At 40.0% G+C, this 18,892-nt stretch overlaps 1 protein-coding gene across 1 annotated transcript in view; it reads right to left on the reverse strand.

Annotated features, from left to right (window-relative positions):
• The window catches only part of CUNH3orf70 (chromosome unknown C3orf70 homolog), a 51,177-nt gene continuing 32,285 nt past the window's right edge, over positions 1 to 18,892 (reverse strand). The window contains exon 2 of the mRNA XM_019624016.1: positions 1 to 4,875. Coding sequence (XP_019479561.1) covers positions 4,319 to 4,875 — 557 coding nt within the window. The 3' untranslated portion in view covers positions 1 to 4,318. The remainder of the gene's footprint in view (positions 4,876 to 18,892) is intronic.

Consider the following 18,892-nt stretch of genomic DNA (forward strand, 5'->3'; position numbering starts at 1 on the left):
TGCTGGTACAAAAGAAAAAGAAAACACATTTATTTTACAAGGTAGTATTTTCCTAACATATTATACATAAAGGAAATTTTCTATAGGAAAACAATATTTTAGGAAATTACAGAATGGTCAACATTATGCTTAAAACTTTAAAATAGGTTTAAAAAATCGCACAGTGAGTGCATATTGAAAGGTATGAACAGCCTTAAAAAGTGGATGACACAGTGATATGGAAGCTCAATATTAAAACCTCTAGTGATGATTTGCTTTCAGACTTGTTCGGACAAGTCTATTAAGAGAGCACTGCTTCAATCTTAATAGAAAAAGAACTCAAAGCACTAATAGAAACATGGCCCTTTCCTAATACAGTCAACTCTCAATTATCCATAATAATAAAAGGGAGCAGGGACATAAAATTTTTAAAAGGTAAACTATTCCAAAATTAATTTTGAGAAATGTTGTTGTACTTGTTTGGATGTGAGAAATGCTGCATCCCTAGAGTGACAGCACTGATTCAGAGAGAACTCACACTTCTTCCTCCACTCTTCTCAGTGGGAAGTGACACAATCACATACTACTTTCTGAAAAGCCTAAAATACAACTGGCCTCCTTAATTCTGGCTCACACCTCCTCTGGAGAGTGGAGTAGGCAAGAAAACTGTTAAAATTTTGTTTTCCTCACATAAAAAGCCAAAATGTTTCAATAAAATTTTGCAAACAAGATGAAATAATTAAGAGCTGACTGTATAAATATTATTTTAACTTATGTTTTTTTTTCCTTGCCTAGTAGTATTTATACAGCCAAACGTATCTGGATAGTTCGACAGTTTTCTAAATTATCTGGCTGCATCCTACTACCCAGAGAAATGTGCATAAAAGGAGTTTGTTATGATCAGTTCCAAAAGAATTATGATGTTTCAAACAGGCCAGGAAATGAAGGTTAAGAAATAAAACTACCATCCCCAAGACAGAATTGAATCCTAGATCAAATCCAAAAGGTACTTCAGGACAACAACATCACAGTCTGGTTCTTGTTTTGGTGGTTTTATTTTGTATAGTACTACCTTGAACTACAAGTTTTTCCTTTCCAGGAAAGCAACTGTTTTACTTCAGGGTTATTCCTCAAATTCTCTTTTCAAATCTTGAAAATTACAAGGTAAAAAATAACCTAGATTTGATTGTAAAGCCTTATTTGTTAATGTACCAACTAGTTATAACCACAAAGCATTTTAATTGCTTTGTCATTTCTCAGAAAAGTAATGAGCACATTTGAAACTTAAAATTCTAAAATAAATCTTAGATAAGAAAGCTAAATTCCACACAGCACTTATTTTGTATCTTCTACCTAATAGCTTTTACACCAGCTTTCAAAAAATAGGAATGGTGCCAGGTTTCTACCAAAGCCCAAAAAAGCAGTGTCTCTGTCCACACAGCCCAACCCTCTCCTCCAAGCGAGCATACCACCAGGTCCAAATTATAAAGCTTTCATATCTCTCAGTGTACAAGTATTAACCAAAGGCTACTTAATATGACTGTGTCTGATATCTATAATACATGTTGCAGTCTAAACATTTTCTAAAGTGCCTATAAATATGCTTATACAAATGAGCAATATAATATCAGGATTACAGAGAAGTTCTTTTATATAATATAGAACAGAACAGGCCTAGAATTTAAATTGAAACTACACATTTTTATATCCTTATCAGTTGTTTTTGGAATGCAAGCATAAAGAAACGATTCCGGTTCAATCATATATGATTTTCTAGAGAAGTATTAATATTAACAGTGCTAGGACAGAAGAAACTCTTGCTTGTGCTTATTTAGAAAAGGTTGTTTTGAGATCCAGGAGCATCTGATATTTAGAATCCAATGGAACATCTCCAATTGTATAAAATAGATCATAGTAAGTGAAGCTTAGTGAGTTTTTAATTATAAAGAGATTGTGCAAATATTTAAAGTGATAGCAACATTATTAAATCCAAAAATTCCATTAAAATCGTGGCTCATCTGAATGGCAGTTCAAGAGTTTAAAAAACAAGAACCTAGGCAAAAGTCACAGATATTATTGACAAAGGGCCCAACCCTGACAGAGCCAGCTTCAGAAAAGTGGCTCTGTGACCATGTATCTCCATGGCTTTTGAGACCTGGTGGTTGACTCCAATTAGTTTACGGGACAGGCATGTGGGCCCAGGGTAGAGAACTGATAGGAATGGCGGAGAGAAGGAGGACCCTCCGTATGCCCACCGGGGGATGCAGTAAGCTCACCCACGGGTGTACGTGTACCCCGGGCCCTGGGGTTGCTGTGACCACACTGAGGACTCAATCAGGGAGGCACTCAGAACCTCAGGCCGGGGCTCATGAGGTGTCTGTCCCTAAGCCACCTGGGCAAGGCGGGCCAGGCGGGTGGGGGAGCCCTCGCTGCACCCCCGCCTCACCTGCCCGCTCCTGTTCCTGGAGGTCCTCTCACCACCTGACTGGTTTCACTTGTTGGATCCTTACAGTTCAGTCAGTGGGAACTTTATGCTACATTTTCATCTAGTGTAGACAGTTTTAACGAACACTGTTCTCAAAGGAATATGCACACGCTGCTTTCTAAACCCCGTGGATGTCTGGGCACCTAAACCCAACAAAGTGTTCTGGCCACTTGAACTGCACATACGACTCAGGAAGCAGACGCTGCCTAGAGTGATCTGTGAAAGCAGCCCAATGGAGGCCTCTCCCTGTTTCTTAAAACACAGACTAATGTGACACAAAAGAGATATGCCATGATGCTGACAGAGCACGAGATAATACCACGGGAGAGAACTCACGGGTAGTTAGGATATAAGAAATAGTTCTCTGTCTCCAACTTTGATAGTTCTAGCTCCATTAGGCCATATTTTAAATTTCTTGGATTCTTAACTATGCCTCCCAGAGAGCAGATGTGGAGAAATGGCAGATAACCAACTCACACAAGAACACACCTGGTAGAAACAGCGATTAGGAGGAGAATTCTGAAGGGATCTAAATAAGAAAGAATTATTCACTATTTTGCATGTGTGAGAAAAGAGAACATGTACAACAGATCATGAATATTACTGTAGTAAAGTGAATATTACACAAAATATTTTCTCCTGACTTAGCAGGGAACTGTTTCAACTGCTTTTGCATTTGCATAAAAAAACCCATGCATCATACTGAATTCTAATCCATTTCTCACCTAAGCCATTCTAAAGCTTCATACAACCAAATGAAGCAGAATTAATCAAACCTATTAGATTCATTCCTAATCCCTAAAGGACTGCTGTCTTTAGCATTTCCATGCTAACTAAAACTATTATTGTTTATTTTCTTAAGACGTCAGATGTGGCTGCCTCCTAAACATAATACCTATGTAACTTCCTAAAAGTTTTCCCCAGATTTGAAGAACTACTAAGAAAAGCATGGAAATGTTGGGGGAACCCCCTAAGAGACCAGCTCAAATACTGCAACACATTCCCCAGCTACAAGCCAAGTACATCTCTCCTTGCTGTGGGTTCCCAGAGCATGCTGGGTACTGTTACCTGCATGTGTTATCTCCCCTATTGGACTGTAGGTCCCTTCATATGGGGAGGCAGGTCTTATTCATTCTGTATCCCCATAGCGCCCTGCAAAGTGTAGGCACTCAGCTAAAGATAGATTGAGCAAGAAATTGAAGATGTCATCTCTTCTTAAACGAAGGTCTAGCTCAGCCCCAGGTCATGGAGGGTTGTGCAGACACTGGCCGTAATTAGAGGCCGAGCTGGCCTCCAGTACCTTCCTAGAAGCCAGCCAGACAACATTGGCCCAGACCCATGCAGATGGTGGGGGAAAGGGGAAAGGGGCACAGTAGCATCTACCAGTGCACACTCTGCTCCCCTCACGTGAGCTGATTCCCATGTGGCACTAGCAGGGCAGTCGGGGTGCCTGTCAGCACGCCAAAAGGAATGCCAAGAGCTTTTCTGTGAAGAGCCGGCTATTTAGAAAATCCTGTCTCTTTCACTCTGGGTAGCTCCTCAACCTGATCCATGACACTCTGTGATCATCACATTATCGCTTGCAAAGCTCCCCATGAAATTAAGGCTGGGCCACAATGCATGACACCAGATGCTATGTAGAAAGGAAGTCAAGATACAAAAGAAAACCGTTTATAAGAAAAAGCGTATCTTAGTTATAACTAAGACTAATTTAAGAATGAAGCTAATCAGCAGACCACTGAACTGCTATGGTTAGAGACAGGTAGAAAATACCAACTGCACTGGGAAAAGGGTCCATCAGACAAAAGTACAAAAGCTCAGTGTGGATCAGAAGGTCGGCTTCCTGCCCGCCTCTCAAACGGTGGTTTCTATCGTTTCAATCACTTCCAGATCGGACTGCGATGGGGACAGAAGGGTGCACTCGTCTGGTTCCCAGCTGCTCTCTGGACTGTAATCTTCCTCTGAACTCAGTTCCGCTCCTTCTTCTGTGTCCTCATCACACGATTCCACATAGTGAGCCCCAATCGCATTGATCCCAGAGTCCTCAGAACTTGAGGGAGAAGAGCAGTGATCTATTTTTGGTGTATTGCTCTCTTTTGAAATTAAGGCATCGTGTGCAGAGACCTCCTCAGAGCTCATTTTGTGGGAATGTGGTGCTGGCTGCTTCTGCACGTAACACATCTTCCCATTAATACATTTAACCTGATAGTTGTCAATAAAGAGGTCTGAGATCATACAGTACCTTGGTGAGTCAGGCGGGAGGGGAGGCTGGAAGACAGATGCAAATTTCAGAAAGTGTTCAGTGAGTGAGACTGAGATCTGAATGGTGTTGGTGGGCTCCCGCGGCTTCGCAGGAATCTCAGTGCTTGGCAGCTGTTCCACAGGAGTCATGGGCTGATACACGTATTTGCCTGTGGGGAACACAGCAAAGGCGGTCAAAACCCGAGAGTGTGGCACCAGCTACAAGAACGCAGCCATACTGGTTTCCTTCTGAGGCGCTTTCAATAGCATCTCAAAACAAACCAGTAATAGAATCATACCACATTGTTATAATCAATTAAAAACAGAGCATGATACATAACACATCAAGGTATTTTCATCTAAGAAACTCAACACACTTGACAAATCTTAATTTATATTTGAGTCTTTCTAATGCCCCTGGAGTAAGTGGGTGGATACCATGCTCCTTATTTTAGAGATAACTTTAAATGATTTACCCCTCATACTAGACAGAATCAAAAATGTCCATGATATAGTATAGTAAAAACACAAGTTGTAAAACGGTATAATATACAATAAAATTATAATTCCATTTTTATCTTTAATAATTATATGTTAATAATATATGCATTTACAAACTGGAGAAATACCTACCAATTTATTAGCAGGATTACGGAAGACTTTGACTTTTTAGGTTTCTATGTTTTAATCACAACACACACACACACACACACACACACTCTCTTAACAGGTGATGGCCTACAGGACTGAGCTGCCACTCTCAATGGCTGGGGTAAGTAAGATGTAGGGTGTGAAACAATCTCTTTCAAGACCAAAGCTCATGGGTGGCCTGAGTAGGAGACGTTCTCCCTGACACCAGCTCCACTGGTACAAGCAACGTAAGCCAAGCAGAAGCAAAGGCACAGGTGAGCGCAGGGGGTGGGCGGCCTGCTGGATGGAGTGTCTAGGAAACCAGGAAGCTTATCTCCAAACCTTCCCATCTGCCCTGAACCCTCAGTGTTTCTCACATAGTTGACATGGAAGTGAAACCTAAGTGGATCTGTTCCTGATGTGTCTTTTTCCTTCTCTTTGACTTCCCTCAATATCTCACAAAGCCTCCCCTGTACCAAGTGCTAAGGAAATAGAGACAGAGATGAAAATTACTCAGTCTGAATCTAAAAAGATTTCAAAACAGAAATATGGAAGAAAAAACAACAACCCTGAAAAACCTAGAGACAGCCCCATCTTGGGTTTTTCTTAACGGAGTTGATGCCTCAGTCTGTACCGTATCTTCTGCCTGTATTCATGACAGGGTTTTTAAACCTCAGCACTACTGGCATTTTGGACCAGGCAATTCTTTGATGCAGGAGGCTTCCTAGACAATGTAGGATGTTTAGCAGCATCCTTGGCCTCTACCCCACTCGATGCCAGTAGCACCTTCTCCCCAGGTATGATGATCAAAAATGTCTCCAGACATTGTCACATACATCCTGGGGGGCAAAATCACTCTGGCTGGGCATCAGTGATTTCTGACACCCTCATGAGCATCTCCGCAGGCAAAACACTCATTGTGCTTGGCTCCTGCTCCTGTTTGTTTTATTTCTTGGTCCGATTGAAAATTCTAGGATAGGAATCACATTTATAATGAAAACTACCTTAGATTGTTTAAATAATTAAACAGAATAGCAATTCCAGATCAGAAATGTGAGCAGCAAACAAGCCACAAACAGTGCGACATTAGTAATCTATTAGAGACTAATCAAGCCTGCCTGTAATTTTTACTTCTGTTTTTGACTAATGTACAAAAAAGTAGGCTTAGATGCCATAATTTCTTTGTAACTAAATTACCTCAAAATGTATTCAGCTTCATTCTGGAGTAACACATGGAAAAGGTACATTTAAAACTGTTAAGCCTTTGGGCTTCTAGGTTTGCTTCCAAGACATACGCCATGCCAACCCTATGGTCTGATAAAAATACAAGAACCTGTCCTACCTGCCTGGGAGACTATGTTTAAAATATTCCAGGTGTCTTCATTTCTGTTACCTGTAAAACAAGGTACTACTCCTTCTCAGGCAAAGTTCTAATTAGGTCAAATCTAACAGTTTGGCACAGTAGGACCTCGGCCTCCAAGCATGATGTACAGGCTTATCAACTGAAGGGAAACAAGGCAGACCCTCCAATCCGCCAGCCCCAGGGTTAGAGAAAGACATGTCCAGAGATGGGACTTGGAGAACGTGGAGGACTACTCCATTCTGTCTACAGGATGGTGAACAAAACATCTAGAATGGAGGTTTGGTCTTTTCTGTTCTTGACCAGTAGACCCGTGGTCAATGAGTTCAGGAGACCGTGGATGGTGGGCACTCAAGAAATGCTTGTTGCAGAATGCTAAATAAGCCCATTCCAGCCCAAGCGACCTCTGGTTTAGTTACCTACTTGTCACAGCCATACGAGGTTCCTGGCAATTGATCCTCAGACCCAGACAGGTCAGGGCTTTCTTGAGTCCAAAGATGAACTTAAGGAGATAAAGCCTGCTTTTGGGACTTCTCTAACAACCTCTACTCTCATTTAACCCCTCGCCTCACTGCCTCTTCCTTTCCCTCCTTTGTGTTTTAATTCATTTTTTTGCTTTTTCTCTTCTTCTCGGTTCTTTCTACCTCTTTCTTTCTCTAATCCTCTCTCCTCCGAAGCGCTCTTTTTCTTCCTTGAAGTACAGTAAAAAAACAAAACAAAACAAAACAGAAATGCAGCTGGCAGAGGATAATGAAGACTGCATTCCAGACTCCATTTCCTTCTACAAGTTACACTTACTAAATGTACTTGCTCAGAACTAGCAGACAGCCCATTATCTGGTGATGTGGGATACAGATAAAAGGAGGATGGCAAAGAAGAAAAAAACAGTAAAGATGGCCAGGTGAGAAAGTTTAGTGAACATCTTTCAAATATTATTATATAATACTGTATTGTTTGATTTGCTTAGAAACACATAAATAACAAAACAAACTCCTATCAAGGATTTAGTTTTGTAAACAATCCAGAGGGGTAAGTACGTTGCCCCAGCCCCTAATAACTTCTACCCTCTGTACACTATGCTGTGAATCCATGTTAACAATGACAGCCCTGAAGCATCACAAGATCCTGAATTGTCAGAGAGTCCGTTATGTCCACTCTACTGTACTTATGAAGAATAAAACGAACTAACACACTTCTGCAATCGCAAGGATTGAAACAAAAGGGTTTCTGGCCACTTAGCCAGGAAATTCAAAAAGCTAGTACTTCGTTCTCTAAACAATCTTCTTAATTAAGGATTTACTACATTGCTTAAAGAAATTAAATCTCTAAAAGGAAAAGATGTTCAGAGAGTCAGGGCTTGGAGAAGAGCAAGGTAGAGAGAGAGTAAAAGGAGAACCTAGATACAGTATGATCCAGCAATTCCACTTCTGGGTATATGCCCGAAAGAATGGAAAGCAGGTCTCGAAGAGACGCCATGCTCACAGCAGCATCAGTCACAACAGCCAAAAGGTGGAAGCAACCCAACCCAAATGTCCACGATAAATGGATAAACAAGATGTGGTGTATACATACAGTGGAATATTATTCAGCCTTAAAGCATAAGGAAATCAATACTACAACACTGATGAACCTTGAAGACATACTAAGTGAAATAAGTCAGTCACGAAAAGACAAATACTCCATGATTCCATTCATATGAGGCACCAAGAGTAGTCAAATTCAAAGAGACAGAAAGTAGAATGGTATTTCCAGGGGATAGGGGATAAGAGGGAACAGGAGTTGTTCAATGGGTATAGAGTTACAGTTTTGCAGGATGAAAGAGTTCTGGAGATGGATGGTGGTGATGGCTGCACAATAATATGAATGTAGTTGATACCACTGAACGCTATACTTAAAAATGGTTATGATGGTAAATTTTATGTTATGTGTATTTTGTCACAATTAAAAAAATAATAATTGGCATAATTCACTATATTAACAGACTGGAAGGAAAACTCCATATGATCCAGAATATCTAAAGAATTCTTATAACTCAATAATAAACTCAATTTTTAAAGGGGTATGGCTGTACAAGGGTAACATGAGGGGGCCTTGTAATGAGGGAAATGGCTGTCACTTCACTGTATCAATACCACTATCTTGGTTATGACACTGTACTATTATTTTTTTTTTTTAGCTGAGCCATCCTGCCACCTGTTGGCAGCTCAGCGGCTGCTCAGCTCGGGTCGGGACTTGAACCACTGTTGCTCAGAGCTCAAACTCTTGAGCGAGCTCTTAACCAACTGAGCCACTCGGCCGGCCCTTGTACTATTATTTTGCAACTACAGTTGTCATTGGAGGAAAGTAGGTTAAAAAATACATGGGATCTCTCTGCATTTTTTTAATGCACTTTTGGTGGGAATGTAAATTGGTACAGCCATTATGGAAAACAGTACAGAGATTACTCAAAAAATTAAAAATAGATCTACCTTATGACCCAGCAACTCCACTTCTGGGTATTTATCTGAAGAAAATGAAAACACTAATTCAAAAGGATATATGCACCCCCATGTTCATTGCACTATTATTTACAATAGCCAAGATATGGAAACAACCTAAGTGTAACACTGATGAATAAATGGATAAAGAAAATGTGGTATGTATACACAATGCAATATTATTCAGCCATAAAAAAGAATGAAATATTGCCATTTGTGACAACATGAGTAGACCTTGAGGGCATTACTCTAAGTGAAATAAGTCAGAGAAAGGCAGACACCATATGATCTCACTTATATGTGGAATCTAAAATTTAAAAAAGCCAACCTCATAGATACAGAGAACAGATTGGTGGTTGCCAGAGGTAGAGGGTGGGGGGTGGACAGAATGGGTGAAGGGAGTGAAAAGATACAAACTTCCAGTTATAAAATAAATAAGTCATGGGATGTAATGTACAGCATGGCAACTATAGTTAATAATACTGTATTGCATTTGAAAGTTACTAAGAAGGTAAATTCTAAAAGTTCTCATCACAAGAAAAATAATCTGTAACTATGCATATATGGAGGCAGATGTTAACTAGTTTTTATGGTGATCATTTTGCAATATACAAATGACAAATCATTATGTTGTACACCTGGAACTAATATAATGCTGTATGTCAATTAAACCTCAAAAAAACTGCATGTGAATATAATTTTTTCAAAATAAAATATATAATTTTAAAAAAAAGAAAAAACCACAGAGGTAATGTAATAACACCCTTTTCAGTGCATTTTATCAAAAGGTACATGCTATTGCTATATCTTGCTACAGATGATATTAACTTTGAACATTTGTTTAATGCAGTATCTAAGTTTCTCCACTGTGAAGTCAATATTTTTCTCTTTGAAATTATTATCTTGGGAAGAGATATTTTAAAACTATGCAAATATCCTTTCTTACCATCCTTTCACCTACTAATTTTAGCATGCATATGTGGATCTGGTCTGTAACAATTACTCTGTGTTTACCAAACACTAATTTTCTACTTCCATAATTTCTTTTATGTATATTTATTAATTAGAATTCTATATAAGCAAGAGCTGCCCCTTCTCCCTCTTTTTATTCAATTATTTATTGAAGACTGACTCATAGAAATATTTTCTATATATTAAATGGACTGTAATCCATTACTATCATTATTTTGTTGCTCAAATTGTTCCAGACTTAGCTCTTGGGAGCTCCTTCCAGTTAGCACAGGCGTCCTGTCAACATGTCCCACTCCCCACCCCCACCCCCACCCTTCCTTTTTTGAAGACTTTTTGGCACCATAAGATGTCACTGGCTTATCTTGTACTTCCCCTTGCCCCAGTCCAGGAATCAGCCATTTCTCCAAGCAGTCTTAGTTCCTTTTCTTAAGAAATAATACAGCTTCTTAAGCTTGTTCTGAAAATATTCCTGTAAAACAGATTCTTAGTTTGCTAATGACTCATTCAATCACTCACAAAACTCACCCATAAGAAAAGGAAGACTAAATCTCATTACAGTACTTAGCACTTATTTAAAAAATAACATTTAAAATAAACTTCAGAAACCCGTCAATTTACCTGGAGACCTTCCCAAAGAAGCTGAAATCACTTTCTTAGTAATGAAGCTGATTTTACAACACTAAGATCACAAAACCCGATTGTGTTCAGTAAGTGAAAAATAAATTTCATACATCTCGTTTCAGGGGACCTGGTTCAACACTTTCACCTGTTTCTCAGCTAAAGGTCAATCAAAACCACTAAATAAGTAACTTCCACTATTCTTTTAAAGTCTTGTTTCATAATTTTTCTGATTATTCTTCCCCTTTGGAGTTTCATAACGTCTTGTGAGACACTAAAAAAGATTTATGTTCTCATCCTAGTTCTTTGGTTTAAAAAAAAAAGGAACAGAAGAGTTAATTACTGTCTCAAGCTCATTTAACAAGAGAGGAGTGAGTTCTAGGACCCAGGCCATGTGATATCTTGTGTTCTCTCTTCACAAGGATACTCATTACTTCATTAATAAGGTTTAGATAATGCTCTTAATTTACACTGACATTCTCTGCCATTAACTTCAGCTAAAATTCCAATTTGTAACATAGTGTAATTACACAGCAGATATATTTCCTTGAAGGAGTTTCTTTCTTTTGATTGTAGAGCACAAATGGAAGAGAAAAAAGACCCAAACAAATGTAGAAAATAATTTATATGCTGGGTTAAGTGACTGTGAGCACTTTGTTAAACTATTTTTTTTTTGATCAGTTGTGCATTTTGATTCTTAAAAAAGATCCTTTGGGTGTAAATAAGATTTTTGATTTTACAGATAGTTTTATGACTGTTAAATGTGTGTCCCCATGACACATAAAGTACACTGCTCTCAGGAAATGCAAAGTAATTTTAAAATTAGCTGAAGCAAAATATAATTAGAAAGGTAAATCTACTGGGGAAAAAAAATTGAGTGGCCTAAGGGAAATTGCGTCCACAGTTCAGATCTTTGATTTTATATAGTGAATCACAATTATGTTTATTTTATTCCCAAGGGCATTCATTATATTAAAAGTAATGTTAAATATTGTTATTCAGCTGTTTCTGCAAAGTGCATTATTTACAAAGTCGAATAGCATATCACAAACTAAAAGCAAAACATACATTTATTATAACCAATATTTTTGTGACTCCCACTGGCAGTCAATATGCCAATATTTTTGTACTTCTATCTATGAGAACATTATAGTTCACACATTGCCCAATATGTTGAAGTCCCCAATCAGAAATGTACGCAAGATCCTAGTTTCTTCATTTTTCATATTGTATAACCTTCTTTAGTGCAGCGAAACATATTAATGTAAAAGCAAAACCATGATGAGACAGAAAACTAAAAGCACGGTTTATCTACTCATTTATCAAAAATATATTGAGCATCTACCTTGTTTATACTATTAAATCAGATGCTGCAGGGAGATAAAAAGAAGTATAATATGTAGTCATACTTCAAGGAGCTTCCAGTCAAACTGGGAGTAGAAGATAAAAAATTAAGTAAAAACAAATAAGAGCTGAGTAAAACTATAAGATTATATATAAGGGAATTCACCAAGCAGTGGAATAGGATTCCAGGCTTCGCTGGAGGATTTCACATGACTATTAGAAGATACGGACCTGTGGAGTAGTTATTAGAACCGCTCTAGACCAGTTTCAGAGCAGGAACATGTCAGTTTGGCATTTGGGGTTCAAAGAGTTGACCAAGAGAGCACAGAGGATACAGCTGGTGAGGCGGCTGGAGGCTGGATGGGGCTACGGCTGCAAGGCCAATGTATTCTTGTTTTGGTAACAATGGTGACCCACTGAAGATTACTGAGGAGGCGAGTAATAGCAGTAAAAGAAACATTTTAGAGATTATGGGAAAGATGCACAGAAGGACTGGAAAGGGAAGAAATGGGGGTTCATAGGAGGCTACTATGGATTTCCAAGCATCATATTCTGATGTAAAGTCACATGGCTGGGTGGAGAAAGAAACACAGGAGTCACTCCAAGGACGGTGCAGATCTCGGGGGTCCAAGGCAAGGAGTGGGGAGTCAAACGCACCTGGATTTGAATCTCAATTCTCTTACTTATTAGGTTTTTAACCTTTATCAAACTGTTAATATTCCCATGTTTTCCGTTTCCTCAGTGTAAAGGTGGTTAGTGATATCTACCTTTTAAAGCACTAACTCAACGTCTGGCACATATATTTTGTTGTTGGTGTTCCTTATATGAGATAGGAGCTGCAGAGGTCTCCAGGCCGCTCTGGAGGTCTTCTGGACAGCCTGCTGACCAGCCCTGCCACACCCTAACCCCACTCCCCCGTGCTGAGACGGCAAGGGTACTCACCTTACCGCCTCAGCTCGGCCCATAGACTTCTCTGTGACCACAGTTCTCTGCCACCCTGCCTTCATCACCTACCTCCAAACCCTCCAATCTGCTTTCACATCTGCTTTCATTCCTTTTCAAGCTAATATTCACTGAGCCCTCATTATGTGCCAGCCACTGAGCTAGGGACATGGGGTTAAAAGAGCAAGCAGACAGAAAGTGTCCCTACCCTTACTGAGCTTACACTCTAGGAGGGAATATATATTTGAACAAATAATCACACAAAAAGATGCCTAATTACAAACCATACAGAACAATAGGCAAAAAGTGATAGGAAGCAAAAGCAAAATCAGTGATTAGAAACTGCATGTGGAATGTGTGACTCGGACGGGGGTGGAGTGGGGGGAGCGATGTCAGGAGTGACATCCCTGAGGAAGCGATGATGTGTGTTACACGTGGCTCAGGACTGAGTGGGAGTGAACCAAGCCAAGAAGGGGAAGGGCCAGGGCGGCTGCAGATGCTGCACACGAGGGAGCACGGCAAGAGATGAGGGAGTGGAGGCCAGGGCTCGCGGGGCCCAGAGGCCATGCCAAGGACTGGCTTTTTTATCTTACGCAGAAGAACGACACTGCAGTGTTAAGGGGAAGGTGACATGACTAGCTTTATTCTTCCGCTCACTTCCTTTTCTGTCTGTCCCTCTCACAGTGTGGGCACAGATAAACCTAACCTGAAACACGAAACAGGCTTCAACAACCAAGTTATCACCCCTCTCCCGGTTTTACACTCAGGTCTGGACTTAGTCAAATAGGTGAGAGTGGGAATGGAGGAGGGGAAGAAAGTGCCATGGAGCAAACTGTCCTAAGCAGGACCCTTCGTCAAAAGGCTTCTGCAATCCACACTGCTCCAGGCCACGTCCTGACAACCTGAAGTGTGGGCAGCTGGTACAGGGAGACCTGCCTTACAAATAACATTGCTAAAAGTGCCATAAACCAACAAGAGAAGGTGTTTACCACAGCTGCCAATTTACAGCAGCCAATCTGAAGCGAGAGATGATGAAGGCTCTATACTTTTTAAAACCCTGTTAAGTCCTGCTTGAAGTCAAGTCTTCTGGTTTAAGGGAAGAACATAGGAAACAACTTTTATATATTTTAACAAGTAACTACCAGTGAACAACTAGGGGGAAAGAGAAGACGTATACAATGCATCCCTCTTACAATCCAGTCTGGGTCACACGAACTCCATAAACACCACACACACACACACACACACACGCTATGGGGTATACACTACATAGAGCATAGGAGCTCAGACAAAAGGAGGGCTGGAAGTTAGAAAAGGCTCCCCAGAAAGCACGGGATGTTAACTGAAGAAGTGCTAGGACTGAGACAAAAGAAAGTGAAGTGGCATGCCTTGTACAAAAATCCAGAGGTGGAAGAAGTGTGGGATGTCTGAGGGGTGGTGGGGTGACCAGCCTGACTGGAGCAGAGTGTTCTCCTGGGACTCAGACCAGTCTCAACACCCAGATACTCTGGAAAGACAGCAGCACCCTTCCCTTGCCCTGGGAGACTGGATACACTAGGGCCATTCTGCTGAACAAATCGGCACAACAGAGCTCCCTGAACTCGCAGACATGGACAATTCCAGTTGGGAAAGAGCTGCTTCTTAGGACCAGAGAATTCAGAAACATCCTGATAAGTCAAGCTGAAAAGAAAAAAAAGGCAGAGAATGAGAACTCTCTCAGCTCTGCAGCTCCTTTTAAGTGGCCAAATAAGGGTTTCATGGAGCGAATATATCTACCTTTTTCCACTCAATCTGGAAAGTCCCACTTACCCACCAGGCGCTTTTCTGCAGAGCTGGTTTTAATACAGTAATTGGTTAGAAAAGGGATGAGTCCTCTCCTAAGGATGGGTCACTGAGGGTGAGATGAAACATGAAAACCATATGTTCAGAAAGGAAAAGATGGCTGCTGAGAGAGCAGAGACTCAACCAGTATGTTTTAAGTGTCTGCACTCTGCAGCACAGGAAAACACCAAGAGACAAGCTTGATGGAGGGAAAGAGGCATAAATGGGAAAATGGCTGATTATGGATCATTACAAGGTGAGAAAGCTGAGTACCGCCCCTTTTTTATCTAAAGATGGATGAGGAGGAGGAGGAGGATGATAGTCATTACCTTTGATTTCTTTATAACAAGCCCTGACCTGATGGGCATTTTATGAGCTCATCTCAGCCTCCTGCCTTTCTCTGCAAAAATCAATAGTGCATGAGCTGAGTTACCAGATTGGACAACAGATTTCTAAAATTGCAATTCGAAAAAATTTGAGAACAAAGAAACTCCCTACAGGAGGCAGCACAAGTAGAGAGTAGAACATGACGACTCAGACACAATTTTCTGCCATTACACCAGCACACAGCTGTATAGTTCTACAGACACCCAAGTAAGTTATCAGCAGCCGTTAATTCAATGGACAGATATTCCTGACAGACTAAGGCTAAGGAAAACAGTACAAGACATCTGTCACATTTATCTATTGATCTGGGGATGAAAAGTTCAGAAATTCGCAAGGAAAAGATGCTAACCAGTCAACCTGATCTAAGAAAAATAAGATCTTGAAGCGTCTGAAGCATCTGTGCTTAGCACAGGGGCTTGGTGGGGACTCAGTCGATGTTTACAGAATTTTAAAAAATACATCTTTGTTAAAAGTTATTTTTGCAGGAAACCATGCCTGTACATTGTTCAAGAACCTTGTTTTCAAATTTATACAAACCAATATGGCATTCTAGGACTCTTTTATTAATCAGTTTTTTATTGGGTTGTCAGAAAAGCCATGACGCATTTTTGCAACGAAAAACAGAAAAAATACGTCATGACTTTTCTGACAACCCAATATTAATCAATAATAAAGCACTCTAAATATCAATGAGATAGACTTTAAAATCAAATTATTAATATTTATATGTAAGAATTTATATTTCCCAATAAAAGAAAATATGTTCATCATTTTTTTCTGTAATTGATTGGAATGATTACCTCTCATTTCTCTTGGACCTGTGGTTAGGCCAGTCAATTTCAAAATCAGTGCCAGCAATGGAGAGGGAACCTCCTTTCACCTTTTTCCTTCCTGGGTATTCTCCCTCAGCCCTAGGGAACCATAGAGAGTTTCCTTATATCTTATAGTCACTTATTTCTTAGAGTGTAATAATACTTTATATTAAACTTCTTCTCTACGTGATCCACTGTGTGGTTTCCATCTCTTGATTGGACTCACACTGATTCAATGACCAAGGTCAAGGTATGGGATTTCCTGTAGGTGGTACTTTCCTGATTTGTCTACTGAGAAAATATAAGCATTATATTAAGAAATTAAGTAGTCTGTAGTTTATATATTTGGAACTTAGACTAATAAATATTAAATGTTATATATTAAAATACTAATAATTATTTAGATGTTTAAAATTGGACAAACTGACAAACAAGTTAAATAATAATGGGGGTGGATTTTAGAAGAATGCATTCTAAAACCTATTTTTAAAAGAACATTGTCTTTGGGCCAGCTGGGGGTCTCAGTTAGTTAAGAGTTGGCTTAAGAGCATGAGCTCTGAGCAACAGGGCTGCTGGTTCGATTCCCACGTGGGCCAGTGACGCTGCACCCCCGAGCTGAGCTGTCACTGAGCTGCCAACAGGTGGCAGGATGGCTCAGCTGGTGTAACAACAAGACTGCCTGCTCGATGGTGGGCTATGCTCACCCGCAACTAAGACGGAACTAGCATCTTAAGCTGAGCTGCTGCCCAGATGGCTCAGTGGATAGAGTGTGTGCTCTTAACAACAAGGCTGCTGGTTCAACTCCCACATGGGATGGTGGCAACGCCCACCCACAACTAAGATTGAACACAGCACCTTGAGCTTAAAGGCCATGAGCTGCCGACGGGAAGCCAGATGACGACTGGCACCCTCCATAATGAAGACTGAAGGACAACAACTTGGCTGGTCCCCTTCCCTAATTCTCCAACACTGTTTCCTCCCCCAATTTCCCAATAAAATCTTTAAAAAAAACATTGTCTTTGCTACTTGAATATTTCTATCTCAATAATTAATGTCAAAAATAACTAAGAAAAACAAAGAGAGCTTACTGAATACCCTTGGGTATTCTCCTCCAAAAGAATGACATATAAAAGTATTAAGCTAAAAGTGCCTTCCCTAAAAAAACAAGCAGGAAAAAAATTCAGAACAACCCTTCATAATAGACCAACATAATCTTAATTCCAGACTGAAAAGATTCAGAGTTGGCTGGGAGTAACATTCAGTAGCTTTATGAATGAGAGCAGAGCATCGTGGCTGGCAAAGTATAGTACATACAGCCTTTTCCCTAGAGCCTCGGATACAACTGCCAAGGAGGAGAACAATGGAGAGGGACAAAGAGGAAGCACCCCTGCCTATAAAGCATGTGGAACATAAAAGGGAGGATCAACCATTCCAGAAAAGAAATCCTGACTCCAGGTGAAATTCAGGACAAAACCGGAGCAGCACGTGGGAGCAGCATGGACAATAGACACCTAAGACATTCAGCACTGTGATGGGTACTGTGGGAGCTTTCTACCTATTTGCCCACGTTGGTAATTTATGACTACAGCAGATGCCTGTATGGTTTTAGCCTACTGGTTAATCAACAGGATTGGTAATATGATAATGCAGATTTTCAAGGCCAAATGAGATTTCTTTGGGTTTGATTTCTTTTTTTTTTAATCATCATTTGAAAACATAAAGAAAAAAAGGTACCACCAGCACAAGTATGACCCCTATAGAGAAACAAAGCCACAGACCTTTAGGAGATAGGCTGTGATATTAAAAAAACAACAAAACACTTCCAGGGACACCAGCCCTACAGCAAGGATGAAGCACAGCCAGGTGCAGTTGTCCCGGGCTAATCTAAGCAAATAAACCATGCTGGGAATTGTCCAACCGTGCAGACGGCTGGCTCAGAGAGACCCCCAGCTGCTCTTGAAAGAGACACACCAATTGTGGAATACTTTTTTAAAATGTTGCTAATAAAGAACCAAATAGAATTTTAGTGAATCCTTTGCAGACCATGAACCTAAAATGTCAGGTGAGATCTTCTTGATGGTTTCAAAGAGATTAATGATGCTTTTATTGTTTCTGTCTGGAATAAAAGCAAGCTACATTCTATTCAAAACAAGTATCTCCTAGAGTTCAAAAAAATCTATAGTTTTCCCATAAAACCTCAAAAGATTACAAAATGATATGAAGGCAGAAAGCATTTTCCTTTACAGTAAACATTTTTATGAACCCACAGGGAAAAAAAAAGATGTATTTATATATTGTATTGCATGAGGAAACTAACCTAGTTTCAAAAGTATTCATTTTACTTTTTGGTGAATGTGATGGTTAATTTTATGTGTCAACTTGGAGGGTATTTTTGGATGAGATTAACATTTAAAAGGGTGAATTCTGATTAAAGCAGATTGTCCTCCATAATGTGGGTGGGCCTCATCCAATCAGTTGAAGACCTGAACAGAACAAAAAGACCAGCCTCCCTGACCAAGAGGGAATTCTCCAGCAGATTGCCTTTGGACTTCATCTGCACCATTGGCTCTCCTGGGTCTCCAGCCTGCCAGTCCACATTGCAGGCTTTGGACTCGCCAGCCTCCATAATTATGTGAGCCAAGTCCTTATAATAAATTTCTTTTTATATACACAAACATCCTATTGGTTCTGTTTCTCTGCAGAACCATGACTAATACAGTAGTCATTTACCTGCAATGGTGATAAGATATTGCCATGGAAATATAATCATATATGCCCAACTTTAACTTCCACTAATGAGGAGAATAATATTCCCAACTCTTTA

This window comes from Hipposideros armiger, unplaced genomic scaffold (genome assembly GCF_001890085.2).
Source record: "Hipposideros armiger isolate ML-2016 unplaced genomic scaffold, ASM189008v1 scaffold_14, whole genome shotgun sequence".
Lineage (NCBI taxonomy): Eukaryota > Metazoa > Chordata > Mammalia > Chiroptera > Hipposideridae > Hipposideros > Hipposideros armiger.